Genomic DNA, 20,387 nt, shown 5'->3' with positions numbered 1-20,387 from the left:
GTTGCATGCACATGAGCAGTATGACTGATGAGTCCCTGAGCATTCATACATGTGTGTTTAGCAGCATTACATGGGGAGCTACATGTGCATTAGCCTAGGGCACCCGGAACCTTTAATCAGGTCCTGGCTACCAGTACATCACTTTAAACTTGTCACATCTTATCACATCTGGTACTCCATAGTCCTATACAAGTTTTGCATACAGGGTTACAATACCCCACCTACGTACTGTATGCCTTTATTACATTGTGATCTTTCTCTACTCAAATCTTTTCAACCGGAAGCTATTGTGGGAATTCAGGTTCCAGAACTAAATATTGAGTCTTAAGCTTCCTACACACTATAGGACATTTTAAGATATCCCTCAAAAAGGGTATTCTGAGAGATCTTTTAAAATATCTTCTAGTGTGTACACTCCATATCGTCAAAGATGCCTGTTCTCGTGTGTCGTGAACATCCCCTCCCATCTACCGAACTTGCAGATCGATTTTGGCTCATTCACCTAAGCCATTTTAAGCATTTACTTCCCGCAATGCCATCTTGGGAAGTTATGCTTTGGTTGTCCATACACAGGGGCACCGGTAGCTGCAGAGAGGATGAGATGCCAATGAAGGGAGGTGTGGCCAGCCTCCCTCTTTTGGGACTGTTAAAAATCTTAGCCTTTGTACAGCTGGGAAGCGGATGAGCACTGCACAGGTGGGCATTTTTGTAATTACTGATGGGCGCCAGTGGCAGGCTAGCAGGCGGCGATCACTCACCACCCCACACACAAACACCTCATGCAGGGGGAATTAGGGGTGACTGCTACTGCAGCATTTCTCTCCACAGCATACAGAAGTGTTTGTGCTGGGGAGAGAGCCTGCTGCAGCAGTCACTCCTTTCTCACCCCCAAGAGCCACTGTCTACAAAGTGGGAATGAGGGAGGGGGCAGAGGGAGCCATGGGTCAGGGCAGAAAGTACCTGTTTCTCCCCCAACCCCCCCTCAACACCACTTCCCATACAAACAGATGGAGTAGAGCAAAAATAGACGAATTACTACTCAAAATTGTATTATGTCATTTATCTTTAAAAACTTTGGGAAAGGGAGAACCAGGAGTCAATAATGGCATGTGAAGAAAGGAAATATTCATTTTGTGGGGTATATTATTATTTTGTGTTGTTTAAAATATTCTCTATATTTCCCTTTCAATGCTGCATCTTCTTTTTCTTTTACCCCTTTGCAAGATTATACAGTAAAACACTGCTGTCTATTGAAGCTAAGTGTTTGCTTTCTTCTGCTTATCTTGCTTTTCTCTTTTTAAGATTTATAAATGTGCAGGTGCTGAGAAAAATGGATTCTCCACTGCCAGATCGTATAGCACATTTACTTTATAGCTATATACAGTATAAAGCTGTAGAAAAACCTGTTAGAACTTATCTAGAGTGCCAATGGTGACCTATCACTGAGCACTAAAAACAGTCATTGATCTCAGCTCTCACATTTTATAATAATATGTCCTTGCTCTATTCTTCTTGTAGAGCTCATTGTCTCAGAGAGCCAGAAGCCTTTCATTACTTCCCCATGGAACATCCATTTCCTCATCCCCTGGGAGCCAGAGGCACCTGGCACACAGCGGCCCCAGCGTTGTCACCATCACACATCACAAGTCCCCTGCCGCTGCCCGAAGGTTCAAGAGTCAGAATCCTGCCCATCTACATGAAGTCAAAGAGGTTAGAAAATTACTGATATCCATGTTTATTAAGACATAAATATAACTATAATGAGCCACTAGTAATCACAGATAATGGCACTGAACACTGTGGGTTAAATTATCTAGTTTGAAAACATCTATTGTAACCAAAGAAATCCAGGTCAAGTAGGTTATGCCATAGTGGAGAAACAGCAGTACACAAGTCAAGTAGACCAAAAAATGATTTTTTTTTCTTTATAGAAAGTTTAATAAAAGATCACAAAACATAAATACAAAGATACTTAAAAGCATATATGATAAGTGGCATTTGACACAGACTGAACAGCTCAAGATACAGATGATAGAATAGTGACCAATATTATAGTTAGGAGAAGGGAAGAGGAAAAGAAAACGTTCAAAAAAGGCAATGTGGCCATGGTGGAAGATAGAAAATACAGAGGAAAGGACCTAATATGTGGTAACCAACCTAATGGTTGAGGAATCTCATCCTAAGTCAAATGGTGACGGAGGATTTTGAATAGCGTGCAAAGTACCCCAGATCTTATCAAAGGATTTGGTTGACATTGTGAGAATAGTGGTCATGTATTCCAAATCTGGATAAAGCATCCAGATTTGAGATATATTTGAAGATAATGATGTTGGGGCTTGTTGTTTCCAGCCAATAGTTATCTGACAAGTGATAGCAGAAATAATGTGGCATATTAATTTGTTTTGGTACTTTGTTGCTGTTAGGAGACTCAAAGAAAGGATGAAATGTTAGGTGTGCATGGGATGGAATTTGAATCAGTGATAAGAAATTAATAACCTCTCCAGAGATTTGAGATTTATGGACATGAACACCATTTGTGTAGAAAAGTACCTTCAGAGACGCAGCCTCACCAACACACCTACATCTGTTCCTAGATAGTTGATCTTATGTTCATGCCAGTGAAGTGGGTATATCTCTTTGAGAGATTTCACTGAAATTAGAGATGTGCGGTTCGGATTTGCTCAGATTTACTTGGTTTTCCAATTCGAATCTTATTTGCTATAGGCTGTCATGTGTTGTGGATAGCCAATAAAATGTTGCTTTTTGGGGGGGGGGTGTTATGTTTGCTTTGTTTTTTTGTTGTTGTTTTAAAAAAAAAATATATTACTCAATTTAAATCCGAGCAAATCCAAACCGCACATCTGTAACTGAAATATAAAACTCTCAGCCCTCTGGTTTACAAGAGTTAGTCTTACAGTATATCTGAATACTGGGAATATAGATCTTTCTCAGCTAAAAGGGCTTGTAAGGACTGGGTTGGGTTAACTAATGAAATGAGATCGTTGTCAACATACAAGTTGATTTTATGTTAGGAAGAACCAACTGTTATTCCAGCAATGTTAATATTACTGTGAAACCTCACTGCTAGCAGTTCCATGACCGAGGTGAAAATTAAGGGAGAAAGAAATCAGCTTTGCTTCTTACAATTGGTGATCCCGAATGATGGAGAGCTAACTCGGTTAGATTTGAATGTGACTGGTGTCAGGGACATGCGGTGAGGTAAATGGCTGAGGAGTCCCTGGCAAGTACCAGAGTCATTTTTGTACACAATTTATGAGCCATGGGATACATGTGGGCATTATACACAAGTGCAGCAGTATATACTGCTGGAGATTCGCTGAGTTTTAATAAGAGATTTGCAGAAAAGGTAGCCAGGTGAGGCACTGCCTCACCTGCTATATATTTTTTCACTCCAGAGTTTTGACTTTTAGAATAATAAAAATAAGATTTTTTTAAATAGATTCTTTGTATTTTGACATACTTTATAAACTCAAAACTCCAGCATATATGATAGTGTGACAGGAAAGAATGTTCCTCACCTGCCTCACCCCACCACGCACCACTGGCTGGTGTTGAATGGTGCAAAGCTAGCATGCAGTCAGAAAAGGCCATACCCCTAAGTGCCCTAAATGCTAATGGACAGGAAAAAGCCTTTTCTATGCCAAGCGCTAGGACAAGCAAGAGCAGTTTTTATCTGTTTATAGAGTAAACCAAGCTAATAGTCCTCCCTAGTGTTGTCTGGAGCCTGTCTACCTGGGATTAATCAAATTTGATCTAGGTAAAACCAGATGAGCAAGGAGGGGACCCAAATGGTTGGCTTATTTGTGTACATTTTAGATAAGCATTCATTATCACGATTAGTCTATAGTTAGAGCAATGAGTGGGATCTTTGTTAGGTTTCAGAATCGCTACTATATTGGCCAATGTTGAGGCAAGGGCAAAATAGAAACTAATATTTTATTAAAAAGAGAGTTGAGGTGGGGAGCAAGCTCTCCCATTACCTTATAGTATTGGACAGAGAATCCATCAGAACCCAGGGCTGCCTAGGATAGCAGGAGAGGTTTCTTCTATAGGAATGTGTTCTGGCTTTCCCACAAACATGGAAGATGAATGTTTGACAAGTACAGTAGGAAAGTAATCCCTCTAACTCCTTGGGAGAGACAAGGGTTGGGACAGATTATAAAGATACAGTAAGTATAAAATGTGTATCAACCAAGGGGATCAGGAGTGGGAGATTGGAAAGAAGGAGCTAGGGAGACGAGTAGCAGCTAAAGTGGAAAGGGAAACAGCAAAAAAGAAGGAAAATAGAAACATAGAAAAATAGAAACAGGGATATTACATGATGTGGGTACAGTATAAACTACTACTTTAGGGGGATCAAAGAATAGAAATGGAGAAAGAAGAGGAAGGAGGTTGCAAAAAAAAAAAAAGGAGGGGAGATAAGGAGAGAGGGAATGTAGGGAAAGGGGGAATGTAATGGATATAATGGAAGAAAAGAGCAATGCATAAAAATAAATTAAACATCAAACTATGATAAGAACTAAAAGAAGTAAAAGATTTAGTTCGGACGGCAATTGTTTTCCTTGACCAAAAACCTGCAGTAGGAAGGGAAATCCACATGTACAGATATGGGGGGAAATTTACTAAAGGAAATTTGTAAAAAAATAGGTGTATTTGTATCCAGAAATACACTTATTTTTGAAATTTACTATCCCGAAAATACGGCAATTCGTATTCGTATAGATAGCACATCAATACGACTACGAATTGCCGTATTTTTGGGATAGTAAATGTCAAAAATAAGTGTATTTCTCGATACAAATACACCTATTTTTACACCTATTTTTTACAAATTTCCTTTAGTAAATGTCCCCCTAGGTGTTGCATCTTTGGAATAGGTTGCAAATCTCTGCATTTTTTTGGATTGTAAAGGAGCTAAATCTTGGACGATTTGGAAACACATATCTTGAAATAAAGTAGTAGGAGTATCTTCCGTAACCAAGATCATTTTTTATTTTGATCTGTAATAATGCAGGCCAACAATAATATCTTAGCGAAACTGGAAGATTGAGGTTTCGATTTTGGGGGCTCTATGAGCTTTTTCCAAAAGGCAATTCTCGTGATAAATATCTGGGGCTAAATGTTGGAAAAGATCTTTTGGAAAGGAGGGAAATGATGAGTTCCAGTCTGATTCAGAAATATTTTCTTGATCCTCCTGTTTATTTCTTACAGATATTTATTTTCATCATAAGGGCTAATTCTTTGTCAAAACAACCTTGGGATCGACAAAGGTCATATGTTTTTGTTTCCAGGGCATCTCTACGAGAACCTAGGGAGGTAATCTCTGTTTTAAAGGAAAGAGTTCCTGGTGAGAATAGACCAATGTCACAGACAAAAGTGAAAATACACCAAGGTTCCTATCTATCTATCTATCTATATATATATATATATATATATATATATATATATATATATATATATACTGTAAACGGAGGCACTCCAAAAAACGACAACCAGGCACAGGAAATGCGGTAACGTTTCGAGGTTTTAATACCTCTTCATCAGACAATGTACATAAGCATACAAACACATTATATACTCACGGCACCATCAGCTGAAGGCATCTCCGGCGTGGGAGCTGCACCCGGTGGCTTCCGCTTCCGTCAATCATCTGCGTCGTCACGAATCCCTCTGCAGAGAGCGCGATTGCGTCACGACATCCGGGCGGCTCCGTTGCCATGGAGCCCTGTACACAGAAATATCAAACAACTTTAATATACATAGAACGACTCACACAATGAACAAAGATAAAAACAAGCACAATAAAAATGATAAAAAAAGCAGGCATTGGTTTACCACTAGAAATAAGCAAACCTATATGGTAGAGGAGAAAATACATAATACTATAATATAAATTAAACTTAATGTAATACATCACTACAGGAACAGGCAGTGTCAGATGCATAGGCTAGTGGTCAAACAATGGGCTAGTGACCAAAGGGTCAAATAGCGGGCGCAACATGTGGATTACAGATAACAGCGCAAACCAAGGTGTTCATTAAGGCCACGGGGGGCCAGTGTGCCCAGTCGATGTATCCACCTGGTTTCACACTGGAGAAGCTTAAGTGATCTATCACCCCTTCTGATGGAGGGGGGTACATGATCAATCAGAATGTATCTGAGAGATGCCACGCTGTGCCCGGCCTGTAAAAAGTGCCGAGCCACTGGCTGATCACTGGTTTTGGTTTCTAAGGCAATTTTAATGGAATGGCGATGGTTAGCCATCCTCTCCTTCAGAGTGCGGTCCGTCTTGCCCACATAGCTCAAGCCACATGGGCAGGTTAAAAGATATATAACAAACTTGGTAGTACAAGTCAAGTTAAATTTGATGAAATACTTTTTTCCGGACAATGGATGACAAAAAGAATTTGAAGCTATCAAAGATCTGCACGTAATGCAGCCAAGGCATTTAAAACAGCCATTACGTCGTGACAGAAAACTGTCTCTGGTAAGCTGACTACCCGACATCCCCGTAATATCAGTGCGTACCACCCAATCAAATATGTTTTTACCGCGCTGATAGCATGGCATAAGGCGGCTGGTGGTAAGGCCAATGCTGGGATCAGACTGTATGATCGGCCACCACTTTTTAGCAAGGGTATTAATCTGCCCACTCTGGTCGTTGTAGTGGTTGACCCAGGGAAGAAAGTCGGACTTAGATTTTTTGGCTTGGGGTTTGAGCAGATCACTGCGTTGTCTGCCCATAGCCTTCGCCTTGGCGGCCAGCACAGAGTTCTTGTCATACCCTCTGGAAAGGAATTTATTCACCATAGACTGCATTTGCCGCTCTGCATCCTCATCATTGCTGCACACTCGCCTTACCCTAAGGAATTGGGAATAAGGCAGCCCATACTTAAGGGGTTTAGGGTGGAAACTATTTGCGTGCAAGATCGTATTGCGATCTGTCTCCTTTGTGAAGAGATCAGTTGAGATACAACCAGCACGCAAAGTTACTTTGACATCCAGAAAGTGAACCGTTTCAGGGTGTATGCTGTATGTAAATTTTATGGGACAGCTGGATAAATTATGAGTAGCTAAATAATTTTCAAGTTCAGCAACTGACCCGGACCATATCATGAACAAATCGTCGATGAACCTGGCGTACGCTATGATGTTTTCACGCACGCCAGGGACATCTAGGAAGATCTCTCGTTCAGCCTGCAGCATATAGGCATTAGCGTACGATGGGGCCACATTGGACCCCATCGCACAGCCTGATAGCTGCAGGTAGAACTCCCCGTCATGGATAAAATAATTATGGGTCAATATCAGGTCCAGAAGTTGCAGAACCAGCTACACTGGGGGGCCCACATAGAACGGATTACCCCTGAGTAACCTGCCAACAGCAAACAACCCATCAGCATTGGGTATTACGGTATACAAGCTCGTTATATCGAGGCTGACCAGAAGGCTGCCCACTGGGGGTGTGCCAACTGTAGCCAACACATTAAGAAAAGCAGTAGTGTCCTGTATATGTCCCGGACTGGATACTATACATGGCTGAATCAGTGCGTCCAGATATACTGCCAACGCCTGGAACAATGAGCCCCTGGCGGAAATAATTGGCCGCCCGGGCGGCCGTTGCATGTTCTTATGAACCTTAGGTAAGGTGTACATTATAGCCACAACCGGTTCACTGGGGACCAAAGCCTCTGCCAGTTTTTCATCAATAGCACCAGAACTGACAGCAGATGAAAGAATAGACTGCAGTTTTTTCTTAAATGAAATCGTAGGGTCGTCTGACAGCTTACAATACACCGTGGTGTCATCAAGCTGGCGTGCGATCTCCTCTCTGTAGTGTACAATGTCTTGTACGACAATAGCCCCACCTTTGTCGGCGGGGCGGATGACTATGTCGTTATACTTGGACAGATTTTGGAGGGCAAGAAACTCGTCATTACCCAAATTGCTGAAACGATGCCGCTGTTGTTCAGAAGAAATATTGGTATTCAACATGTTGCAGTAGGATTTGATTGCTGGATTATAGGAGACCGGGTCAAAGGTTGATCGTGGTATCACTTTCCGTAATTGTGGGGGAATAGTGTCTGCTGCCTGGGATTGTGGGTTGTTGTAAAAATACTCCTTAAGCTTGAGTTGTCTCTGTAGCTTAAATTTTTCGGTCTCCCATTTGAGACTCTGTAAACCACCAGATGGCACATACGATAAACCACGATTCAGCACCTTGGCCTCCGCATCACTGAGGGCATGGGAGGAAAGATTGATTATTGTGGTCGTCTGTTGCGGTTCAGGGGTGGTCTCCCCACTTTGCCGCGACCTCTTCCTTTTCCTCTGGCCACCACGGCGGGTGTGCCTCCTCCTACGTGCTCTGATGGTGGGTTGGTTGTTAACCCTAAAGGGAATTGACCTTGGGAATTGGAGGGTCCAGGAGCCGCATCGGAATCACTAGAGGTGATCGCTTCATATGAGGAGCCTGCATCTTGCTTCGGCCTCCATCTCCTTCGATTAGGGCCTTTACCACGATTGTAGGTGGTCTCTGTACGTCCCCCTTGTACCCAAACATAAACACGGTTTTGTTCATAATCATTAATAACCTTCTGAAGCTTCTGCTTTTTGAAGGTGATCAAATCCCTTTTATATAGCGAAATATTTTTGGATAATTTATCCAGCCAGCCATTATCCACATCACTCTCAAATGAGGTTTTGTGCTGGGTCTCAAATTCGCTGATCTTGCTGCGTATCACAGCCAACTCTCTGCCAGCTTCCTCCACCACCAACAGCATGAGGTCCATGCTACACTTATTTAAAACGGCGATCCATCTGCGGCAAAATGCAGCATTATGACGCCCGATAGTCGGGACGTTTTTAACCCTAAATCCCCTGGGTATGCGTTTGTCCCTGAAGTAGTCACTCAGGGTGATGCCGTGATAAAGAAAGTCAATCTCTTTTTGTTTAAGACGTTGCCAGTCCTTGAATAAAAACTCAAGTGGACGGGCTTCAGCCTCATCCACTAAGTGCTCCTCAAATAGCATGTTGGTTGCTTGATCTGCAGTAAACGTCAGGGTAGACCCCTGTGTCTGCAATGCCACATTCACCACCCCTAATGGATCCACAATGGACACATCCTGGGAATCCATAGTAGCAGGTAAATGCAGAAAAACAGCTAATGATGAAGCTGGGGTAAATACAATAGACAGCGGGTGCTCCGCTCCAGAATTCCAGCGCCTGTGACAGCAAAGAATCCAGATACAATGTCTTTTAAGAAGCAGCACTACCGGCACAAATAGAGAATACTTTTGAAGGGTGCCCTCCAGGGATTGCGAACATTCGTAATCTCCACACATATACTGTAAACGGAGGCACTCCAAAAAACGACAACCAGGCACAGGAAATGCGGTAACGTTTCGAGGTTTTAATACCTCTTCATCAGACAATGTACATAAGCATACAAACACATTATATACTCACGGCACCATCAGCTGAAGGGATCTCCGGCGTGGGAGCTGCACCCGGTGGCTTCCGCTTCCGTCAATCATCTGCGTCGTCACGAATCCCTCTGCAGAGAGCGCGATTGCGTCACGACATCCGGGCGGCTCCGTTGCCATGGAGCCCTGTACACAGAAATATCAAACAACTTTAATATACATAGAACGACTCACACAATGAACAAAGATAAAAACAAGCACAATAAAAATGATAAAAAAAGCAGGCATTGGTTTACCACTAGAAATAAGCAAACCTATATGGTAGAGGAGAAAATACATAATACTATAATATAAATTAAACTTAATGTAATACATCACTACAGGAACAGGCAGTGTCAGATGCATAGGCTAGTGGTCAAACAATGGGCTAGTGACCAAAGGGTCAAATAGCGGGCGCAACATGTGGATTACAGATAACAGCGCAAACCAAGGTGTTCATTAAGGCCACGGGGGGCCAGTGTGCCCAGTCGATGTATCCACCTGGTTTCACACTGGAGAAGCTTAAGTGATCTATCACCCCTTCTGATGGAGGGGGGTACATGATCAATCAGAATGTATCTGAGAGATGCCACGCTGTGCCCGGCCTGTAAAAAGTGCCGAGCCACTGGCTGATCACTGGTTTTGGTTTCTAAGGCAATTTTAATGGAATGGCGATGGTTAGCCATCCTCTCCTTCAGAGTGCGGTCCGTCTTGCCCACATAGCTCAAGCCACATGGGCAGGTTAAAAGATATATAACAAACTTGGTAGTACAAGTCAAGTTAAATTTGATGAAATACTTTTTTCCGGACAATGGATGACAAAAAGAATTTGAAGCTATCAAAGATCTGCACGTAATGCAGCCAAGGCATTTAAAACAGCCATTACGTCGTGACAGAAAACTGTCTCTGGTAAGCTGACTACCCGACATCCCCGTAATATCAGTGCGTACCACCCAATCAAATATGTTTTTACCGCGCTGATAGCATGGCATAAGGCGGCTGGTGGTAAGGCCAATGCTGGGATCAGACTGTATGATCGGCCACCACTTTTTAGCAAGGGTATTAATCTGCCCACTCTGGTCGTTGTAGTGGTTGACCCAGGGAAGAAAGTCGGACTTAGATTTTTTGGCTTGGGGTTTGAGCAGATCACTGCGTTGTCTGCCCATAGCCTTCGCCTTGGCGGCCAGCACAGAGTTCTTGTCATACCCTCTGGAAAGGAATTTATTCACCATAGACTGCATTTGCCGCTCTGCATCCTCATCATTGCTGCACACTCGCCTTACCCTAAGGAATTGGGAATAAGGCAGCCCATACTTAAGGGGTTTAGGGTGGAAACTATTTGCGTGCAAGATCGTATTGCGATCTGTCTCCTTCGCAATACGATCTTGCACGCAAATAGTTTCCACCCTAAACCCCTTAAGTATGGGCTGCCTTATTCCCAATTCCTTAGGGTAAGGCGAGTGTGCAGCAATGATGAGGATGCAGAGCGGCAAATGCAGTCTATGGTGAATAAATTCCTTTCCAGAGGGTATGACAAGAACTCTGTGCTGGCCGCCAAGGCGAAGGCTATGGGCAGACAACGCAGTGATCTGCTCAAACCCCAAGCCAAAAAATCTAAGTCCGACTTTCTTCCCTGGGTCAACCACTACAACGACCAGAGTGGGCAGATTAATACCCTTGCTAAAAAGTGGTGGCCGATCATACGTACGCTAGGATGCAGAGCGGCAAATGCAGTCTATGGTGAATAAATTCCTTTCCAGAGGGTATGACAAGAACTCTGTGCTGGCCGCCAAGGCGAAGGCTATGGGCAGACAACGCAGTGATCTGCTCAAACCCCAAGCCAAAAAATCTAAGTCCGACTTTCTTCCCTGGGTCAACCACTACAACGACCAGAGTGGGCAGATTAATACCCTTGCTAAAAAGTGGTGGCCGATCATACAGTCTGATCCCAGCATTGGCCTTACCACCAGCCGCCTTATGCCATGCTATCAGCGCGGTAAAAACATATTTGATTGGGTGGTACGCACTGATATTACGGGGATGTCGGGTAGTCAGCTTACCAGAGACAGTTTTCTGTCACGACGTAATGGCTGTTTTAAATGCCTTGGCTGCATTACGTGCAGATCTTTGATAGCTTCAAATTCTTTTTGTCATCCATTGTCCGGAAAAAAGTATTTCATCAAATTTAACTTGACTTGTACTACCAAGTTTGTTATATATCTTTTAACCTGCCCATGTGGCTTGAGCTATGTGGGCAAGACGGACCGCACTCTGAAGGAGAGGATGGCTAACCATCGCCATTCCATTAAAATTGCCTTAGAAACCAAAACCAGTGATCAGCCAGTGGCTCGGCACTTTTTACAGGCCGGGCACAGCGTGGCATCTCTCAGATACATTCTGATTGATCATGTACCCCCCTCCATCAGAAGGGGTGATAGATCACTTAAGCTTCTCCAGTGTGAAACCAGGTGGATACATCGACTGGGCACACTGGCCCCCCGTGGCCTTAATGAACACCTTGGTTTGCGCTGTTATCTGTAATCCACATGTTGCGCCCGCTATTTGACCCTTTGGTCACTAGCCCATTGTTTGACCACTAGCCTATGCATCTGACACTGCCTGTTCCTGTAGTGATGTATTACATTAAGTTTAATTTATATTATAGTATTATGTATTTTCTCCTCTACCATATAGGTTTGCTTATTTCTAGTGGTAAACCAATGCCTGCTTTTTTTATCATTTTTATTGTGCTTGTTTTTATCTTTGTTCATTGTGTGAGTCGTTCTATGTATATTAAAGTTGTTTGATATTTCTGTGTACAGGGCTCCATGGCAACGGAGCCGCCCGGATGTCGTGACGCAATCGCGCTCTCTGCAGAGGGATTCGTGACGACGCAGATGATTGACGGAAGCGGAAGCCACCGGGTGCAGCTCCCACGCCGGAGATCCCTTCAGCTGATGGTGCCGTGAGTATATAATGTGTTTGTATGCTTATGTACATTGTCTGATGAAGAGGTATTAAAACCTCGAAACGTTACCGCATTTCCTGTGCCTGGTTGTCGTTTTTTGGAGTGCCTCCGTTTACAGTATATGTGTGGAGATTACGAATGTTCGCAATCCCTGGAGGGCACCCTTCAAAAGTATTCTCTATTTGTGCCGGTAGTGCTGCTTCTTAAAAGACATTGTATCTGGATTCTTTGCTGTCACAGGCGCTGGAATTCTGGAGCGGAGCACCCGCTGTCTATTGTATTTACCCCAGCTTCATCATTAGCTGTTTTTCTGCATTTACCTGCTACTATGGATTCCCAGGATGTGTCCATTGTGGATCCATTAGGGGTGGTGAATGTGGCATTGCAGACACAGGGGTCTACCCTGACGTTTACTGCAGATCAAGCAACCAACATGCTATTTGAGGAGCACTTAGTGGATGAGGCTGAAGCCCGTCCACTTGAGTTTTTATTCAAGGACTGGCAACGTCTTAAACAAAAAGAGATTGACTTTCTTTATCACGGCATCACCCTGAGTGACTACTTCAGGGACAAACGCATACCCAGGGGATTTAGGGTTAAAAACGTCCCGACTATCGGGCGTCATAATGCTGCATTTTGCCGCAGATGGATCGCCGTTTTAAATAAGTGTAGCATGGACCTCATGCTGTTGGTGGTGGAGGAAGCTGGCAGAGAGTTGGCTGTGATACGCAGCAAGATCAGCGAATTTGAGACCCAGCACAAAACCTCATTTGAGAGTGATGTGGATAATGGCTGGCTGGATAAATTATCCAAAAATATTTCGCTATATAAAAGGGATTTGATCACCTTCAAAAAGCAGAAGCTTCAGAAGGTTATTAATGATTATGAACAAAACCGTGTTTATGTTTGGGTACAAGGGGGACGTACAGAGACCACCTACAATCGTGGTAAAGGCCCTAATCGAAGGAGATGGAGGCCGAAGCAAGATGCAGGCTCCTCATATGAAGCGATCACCTCTAGTGATTCCGATGCGGCTCCTGGACCCTCCAATTCCCAAGGTCAATTCCCTTTAGGGTTAACAACCAACCCACCATCAGAGCACGTAGGAGGAGGCACACCCGCCGTGGTGGCCAGAGGAAAAGGAAGAGGTCGCGGCAAAGTGGGGAGACCACCCCTGAACCGCAACAGACGACCACAATAATCAATCTTTCCTCCCATGCCCTCAGTGATGCGGAGGCCAAGGTGCTGAATCGTGGTTTATCGTATGTGCCATCTGGTGGTTTACAGAGTCTCAAATGGGAGACCGAAAAATTTAAGCTACAGAGACAACTCAAGCTTAAGGAGTATTTTTACAACAACCCACAATCCCAGGCAGCAGACACTATTCCCCCACAATTACGGAAAGTGATACCACGATCAACCTTTGACCCGGTCTCCTATAATCCAGCAATCAAATCCTACTGCAACATGTTGAATACCAATATTTCTTCTGAACAACAGCGGCATCGTTTCAGCAATTTGGGTAATGACGAGTTTCTTGCCCTCCAAAATCTGTCCAAGTATAACGACATAGTCATCCGCCCCGCCGACAAAGGTGGGGCTATTGTCGTACAAGACATTGTACACTACAGAGAGGAGATCGCACGCCAGCTTGATGACACCACGGTGTATTGTAAGCTGTCAGACGACCCTACGATTTCATTTAAGAAAAAACTGCAGTCTATTCTTTCATCTGCTGTCAGTTCTGGTGCTATTGATGAAAAACTGGCAGAGGCTTTGGTCCCCAGTGAACCGGTTGTGGCTATAATGTACACCTTACCTAAGGTTCATAAGAACATGCAACGGCCGCCCGGGCGGCCAATTATTTCCGCCAGGGGCTCATTGTTCCAGGCGTTGGCAGTATATCTGGACGCACTGATTCAGCCATGTATAGTATCCAGTCCGGGACATATACAGGACACTACTGCTTTTCCTAATGTGTTGGCTACAGTTGGCACACCCCCAGTGGGCAGCCTTCTGGTCAGCCTCGATATAACGAGCTTGTATACCGTAATACCCAATGCTGATGGGTTGTTTGCTGTTGGCAGGTTACTCAGGGGTAATCCGTTCTATGTGGGCCCCCCAGTGGAGCTGGTTCTGCAACTCCTGGACCTGATATTGACCCATAATTATTTTATCCATGACGGGGAGTTCTACCTGCAGCTATCAGGCTGTGCGATGGGGTCCAATGTGGCCCCATCGTACGCTAATGCCTATATGCTGCAGGCTGAACGAGAGATCTTCCTAGATGTCCCTGGCGTGCGTGAAAACATCATAGCGTACGCCAGGTTCATCGACGATTTGTTCATGATATGGTCCGGGTCAGTTGCTGAACTTGAAAATTATTTAGCTACTCATAATTTATCCAGCTGTCCCATAAAATTTACATACAGCATACACCCTGAAACGGTTCACTTTCTGGATGTCAAAGTAACTTTGCGTGCTGGTTGTATCTCAACTGATCTCTTCACAAAGGAGACAGATCGCAATACGATCTTGCACGCAAATAGTTTCCACCCTAAACCCCTTAAGTATGGGCTGCCTTATTCCCAATTCCTTAGGGTAAGGCGAGTGTGCAGCAATGATGAGGATGCAGAGCGGCAAATGCAGTCTATGGTGAATAAATTCCTTTCCAGAGGGTATGACAAGAACTCTGTGCTGGCCGCCAAGGCGAAGGCTATGGGCAGACAACGCAGTGATCTGCTCAAACCCCAAGCCAAAAAATCTAAGTCCGACTTTCTTCCCTGGGTCAACCACTACAACGACCAGAGTGGGCAGATTAATACCCTTGCTAAAAAGTGGTGGCCGATCATACAGTCTGATCCCAGCATTGGCCTTACCACCAGCCGCCTTATGCCATGCTATCAGCGCGGTAAAAACATATTTGATTGGGTGGTACGCACTGATATTACGGGGATGTCGGGTAGTCAGCTTACCAGAGACAGTTTTCTGTCACGACGTAATGGCTGTTTTAAATGCCTTGGCTGCATTACGTGCAGATCTTTGATAGCTTCAAATTCTTTTTGTCATCCATTGTCCGGAAAAAAGTATTTCATCAAATTTAACTTGACTTGTACTACCAAGTTTGTTATATATCTTTTAACCTGCCCATGTGGCTTGAGCTATGTGGGCAAGACGGACCGCACTCTGAAGGAGAGGATGGCTAACCATCGCCATTCCATTAAAATTGCCTTAGAAACCAAAACCAGTGATCAGCCAGTGGCTCGGCACTTTTTGCAGGCCGGGCACAGCGTGGCATCTCTCAGATACATTCTGATTGATCATGTACCCCCCTCCATCAGAAGGGGTGATAGATCACTTAAGCTTCTCCAGTGTGAAACCAGGTGGATACATCGACTGGGCACACTGGCCCCCCGTGGCCTTAATGAACACCTTGGTTTGCGCTGTTATCTGTAATCCACATGTTGCGCCCGCTATTTGACCCTTTGGTCACTAGCCCATTGTTTGACCACTAGCCTATGCATCTGACACTGCCTGTTCCTGTAGTGATGTATTACATTAAGTTTAATTTATATTATAGTATTATGTATTTTCTCCTCTACCATATAGGTTTGCTTATTTCTAGTGGTAAACCAATGCCTGCTTTTTTTATCATTTTTATTGTGCTTGTTTTTATCTTTGTTCATTGTGTGAGTCGTTCTATGTATATTAAAGTTGTTTGATATTTCTGTGTACAGGGCTCCATGGCAACGGAGCCGCCCGGATGTCGTGACGCAATCGCGCTCTCTGCAGAGGGATTCGTGACGACGCAGATGATTGACGGAAGCGGAAGCCACCGGGTGCAGCTCCCACGCCGGAGATCCCTTCAGCTGATGGTGCCGTGAGTATATAATGTGTTTGTATGCTTATGTACATTGTCTGATGAAGAGGTATTAAAACCTCGAAACGTTACCGCATTTCCTGTGCCTGGTTGTCGTTTTTTGGAGTGCCTCCGTTTACAGTATATGTGTGGAGATTACGAATGTTCGCAATCCCTGGAGGGCACCCTTCAAAAGTATTCTCTATTTGTGCCGGTAGTGCTGCTTCTTAAAAGACATTATATATATATATATATATATATATATATATGCTAGAAAGCAGCTACAGTGCACTCGGATCAAGAATGTTAAATTTAAAACTGTTGTCAGTTTAAATGTGGGAGTAATCGGAATAGCAAATCTACTACTTTATTTTACAACCACGCATTTAGCTTAATGCAATTTTGTAGCATTTTTGTAAGGGGTCATATACAGTAAACGGGCGATTTTAGCCCATTTTCTATTAAATGATCTTTTGTGATCCCATAGAAATTAAGCACAGATTGCTCCGTGTGTATGCCCCCAAGTGATGGGACTGCCCATCGCCATCGCCCGCTCAAATCTTGGGTACATGCAGTCAAGATCTGGTTAGATCGCACTGCATGTGCATCAAGAAACCGAAGTCAGCACAGATTGCTCAGCACACATCGGTCTATATAGTGTGTATAGGGTTATAGGATTAACAGGGCTTAATGCATTTTTTTTGCAGCACTCCAATTTTAGAATTTAGGCTTCATCTAAACATTTGTCACTAACAATTTTGGTTTCTTATCACAGTGGGTCCCTTTACAGAACAGTCCTAATATATATAAAAAATAATAATTCAGCCATATCTTTTTTTAGCCTGGGATCAGCATTCCTCCAAATTTGCTTTGCTCTCCAGCCCCCTCTTTCATGTCCATCTTCTGCATCCCAGCATTTCCTCCAGGTTTAATTCATGCTTCTTTCTCTACTTCAGTTGGGTAAGCTTTAAGGTTTCTTAACTCACTAATTCACTTTTTCAGAATATCAAATTCTAGGAACAATATTGTTCCCTTACAGAATTATTAAATGCAGATTTATTACCCATTCATTCATTCAGCTCCACACTAGATTTCTTGTGTTGGCTGCTAACGGTTCGCTTTCTACAATTTGTTAGCTTCTTTACGCTGATGTAGCCCCTCTAAAACGTGACCACCAACTTGTCTACGAACATGACATGGTGGAAATCCTGGATCATACTGTAAATCCTGATTACGTATAAGGAGGAACATTGCAACATCTTCAACCATAGAAAATTCTGCACATACTGTACATACAATTTTCTGTCTTTGGAGAGTACTTTATCAGCTTATTTTCACTATCACTAGAGTATGGTTGCCTCATTCTTCAACATATTCTCTTTTCCTTCATTTGATTATGGATACGTAAATATTCTCTCGGTTATTAATTCTGGATATTTTTAAGGTCCCTAGATGTCAATAAGATTTGGTATCTCTACAAATTCCAAAATATTGAGGGGAGAGAGGATTTCCAGATGTAGCCAAATGAGGATATTGGCTTACCACACCCAGTACAGTTATACCAAAATGATATTTTTCTTAGGTTTAAAGCATAAGTGGAAATTTCGGAGGAAGGGACTGCGGTAATGGTCAAAATAAATGCATTGAGATAAAAATGTAAATATGAATCAGGATATTCTTCATGATAAACATTTATTAGGAACTATAGTATACGGACAAATGTATTTGGCCACACCTGTTAATTAGTGAATTCAGGTGTTTCAATCAGTCTCGTTACCACAGTTGTATAAAATCAAGCACCTAGCCATGCAGTCTCTATTTGCAAACATTTGTAATACAAAATGGAACATTACAAAGAGCTCAGTGACTTTGAATGTGGTACTGTGATAAGATGCGGCCTTTGCAATAAAACGGTTTGTGAAATGCCATCCCTGCTGGATATTCCATGCTCAACTGTAATTAATATCATTAGAAAGTGAGTGCCTTTAGGAACAACAGCAACTCGGCCACAAAGCAGAAGCCCACTTAAGATCACAGAGCAGGGTCAATGACTGGTAAAGTGCATGGTGAGTAAAAGATGCCAATGTTCTCCTAATTCCAAAGCTGAACAGTTTCAAAATTCCAGTGGCATTAATGTAAGCACAACAACTGTTCAGCAGGAGCTCAGTAGAATGGGATTCCATAGCTGAGCAGCTGCATACAACCCTCACATCATTAAGTCCTGTGCCTGGCGGTGGAGGGAGTGGTGTAAAGCAAACAGAGACTGTACTGTGGAGCAGTGCAAATGTGTTCTTTGGAGTGATGAATCACACTGGGTCTGGGTTTGGCGGATGTCGGGAGAACATTACCTACCTGACTGCATTATGCCAACTATGAAGTTTGAGGGAGGAGGAGGGATAATGTTGTTGGTGTTTTTTAGTGTTTGGGCTAGGCCCCTTATCTCCAGTGATGCTTCAGCATACGAAGTCATTTTGGACCTGGTATGCTTCCAACTTTGTGGTAACAGTTTGGGGAAGGCCCTTTTCTATCCTAAGTGACTGTACCCCAGTGCACAAAGCAAGGATTATGAAGACATGGTTTGATGAATTCGGTGTGACTCACACAGAGCCCAACCCCATTGAGCACCTTTGGGATGACCTAGAATGGAGATTGGATGCCAGGCCCTCTTGTCCAACATTAGCACCTAATCTCATAAATGCTCTACAGAATGAATGGGCATAAATTCTCCCAATCTTCTAGAAAGCCATCCAACAAAAGTGGAAGCTGTCCCCTATCTGCAAAAGGGGGACCAACTCCATATTAAAGTATAGGTAATGGAATAAAATGTCATTACAGTCCCTGTTCGTGTAATGGTCAGGCATCCAAATACTTTTGTCCATATACAGTGGTGTATTTGCTGTCAAAATAAAATAATTTCTGCTATAAAAATAAATATATATCAAGAACAGTGTGCACAAATAGGACTATTTCACATGCTCCGGCTCGGCGACGATACCCTGCGCGGCCAAAAGCCACGTCGCACACAGTTGTTGATAATGGACACGCCGGATCCCACCACTGGAAGGGATGGCTGCCGGGTTGTGGCCATCCCCTCCATTGTAAACTTCTCAGTGCGGCACGGCTTCTTGGCCGTGCGTGGTTTCGCCACCCGGCAGGAGCTAGAGCATGTGAAATAGCCCTACAATGATATCTTTTGAATAAAATAGACCATTTAAAATAAAATAAGTAAAGAATAGTTTTCTTGCTGGTGAAAACATAAAGCAGCTGTGTTTTTCTTCCAACAGAGAGCAGCGTGAGGTGTGACTAATGTAGTAAGTTCTCAACAGTATTAGACTTGATAAAGAAAACAGAGTTGCAAATGACAATATGTTATTCCTTTACCTTAAGGTGTGTAGGTGAAAGTGATCTGTTCCATACAGTTCGGTCACTTCTATAATTACTCCATCTGAAGGGTGGAATAAAACAGTTCAAAACTTACTGCATTCCTCAGACCTCACGCTGCTTCCAGTCTGGAGAAATAACACAGACGCCATATATTGTGATCAGCGAGGAAACGCTTTATGAGCATCTTTTATTTATAGTGGTTCAATTTAAAATTGCCTATTTTATTCCATGGTTTCTTTTATTTGTGCATAATGTTCTCATATATGTTTGTAAATAGTTTTATTTTCACATCATGTGGTGCCTTAAGGTGTGTACACAAGGCAGGATATGCCGTGAGATGCGAGTCCCGATGCGATCAGATCCGATGCATCGGGACTCGCATCTCATGGCATGCTAGAGGGGCACAGATCTGCACTATATAGTGTTGCCTGCCCTCTCTATCTGGCTGCCGATTTGCGCTCACACGGGAGCGCGCATCGGCAGCGCATCGGGCTCGCAAGCCCTAAAAAGGCGTGCGATTTGAATGCGATTTGCCTTCCGATGTCCCCTATATCGGGAACAACGGAAGCCAAATCTTACCGTGTGTACACACTATTATAGACATCTTTTCCACAAAGGATATTATGATCAGCAATTCAGATTCAGGTATTTACAACCGTTATCTCTATAGCCATATTTAGAGGCTAATATAGCA

The 20,387-nt window shown here is 43.4% G+C and overlaps 1 protein-coding gene across 2 annotated transcripts in view; it reads left to right on the top strand.

The window, feature by feature from the left end:
• The window catches only part of OSBPL10 (oxysterol binding protein like 10), a 389,517-nt gene that overhangs the window by 180,057 nt on the left and 189,073 nt on the right, over positions 1-20,387 (top strand). The window contains exon 4 of one of the 2 annotated variants that reach the window (XM_083188650.1): positions 1,519-1,710. The exons of the other annotated variant lie outside the window; for it this stretch is intronic. Within the exon in view, the coding sequence (XP_083044776.1) occupies positions 1,519-1,710 (192 nt within the window). The remainder of the gene's footprint in view (positions 1-1,518; positions 1,711-20,387) is intronic. 2 annotated transcript variants of the gene reach the window in all.

Source organism: Crinia signifera, chromosome 5, assembly GCF_055691185.1.
Source record: "Crinia signifera chromosome 5, ASM5569118v1, whole genome shotgun sequence".
Taxonomy (NCBI): Eukaryota; Metazoa; Chordata; class Amphibia; order Anura; family Myobatrachidae; genus Crinia; species Crinia signifera.
The sequence above is the reverse complement of the archived record's forward strand: the minus strand, read 5'-3'. Positions and strand labels throughout refer to the sequence as shown.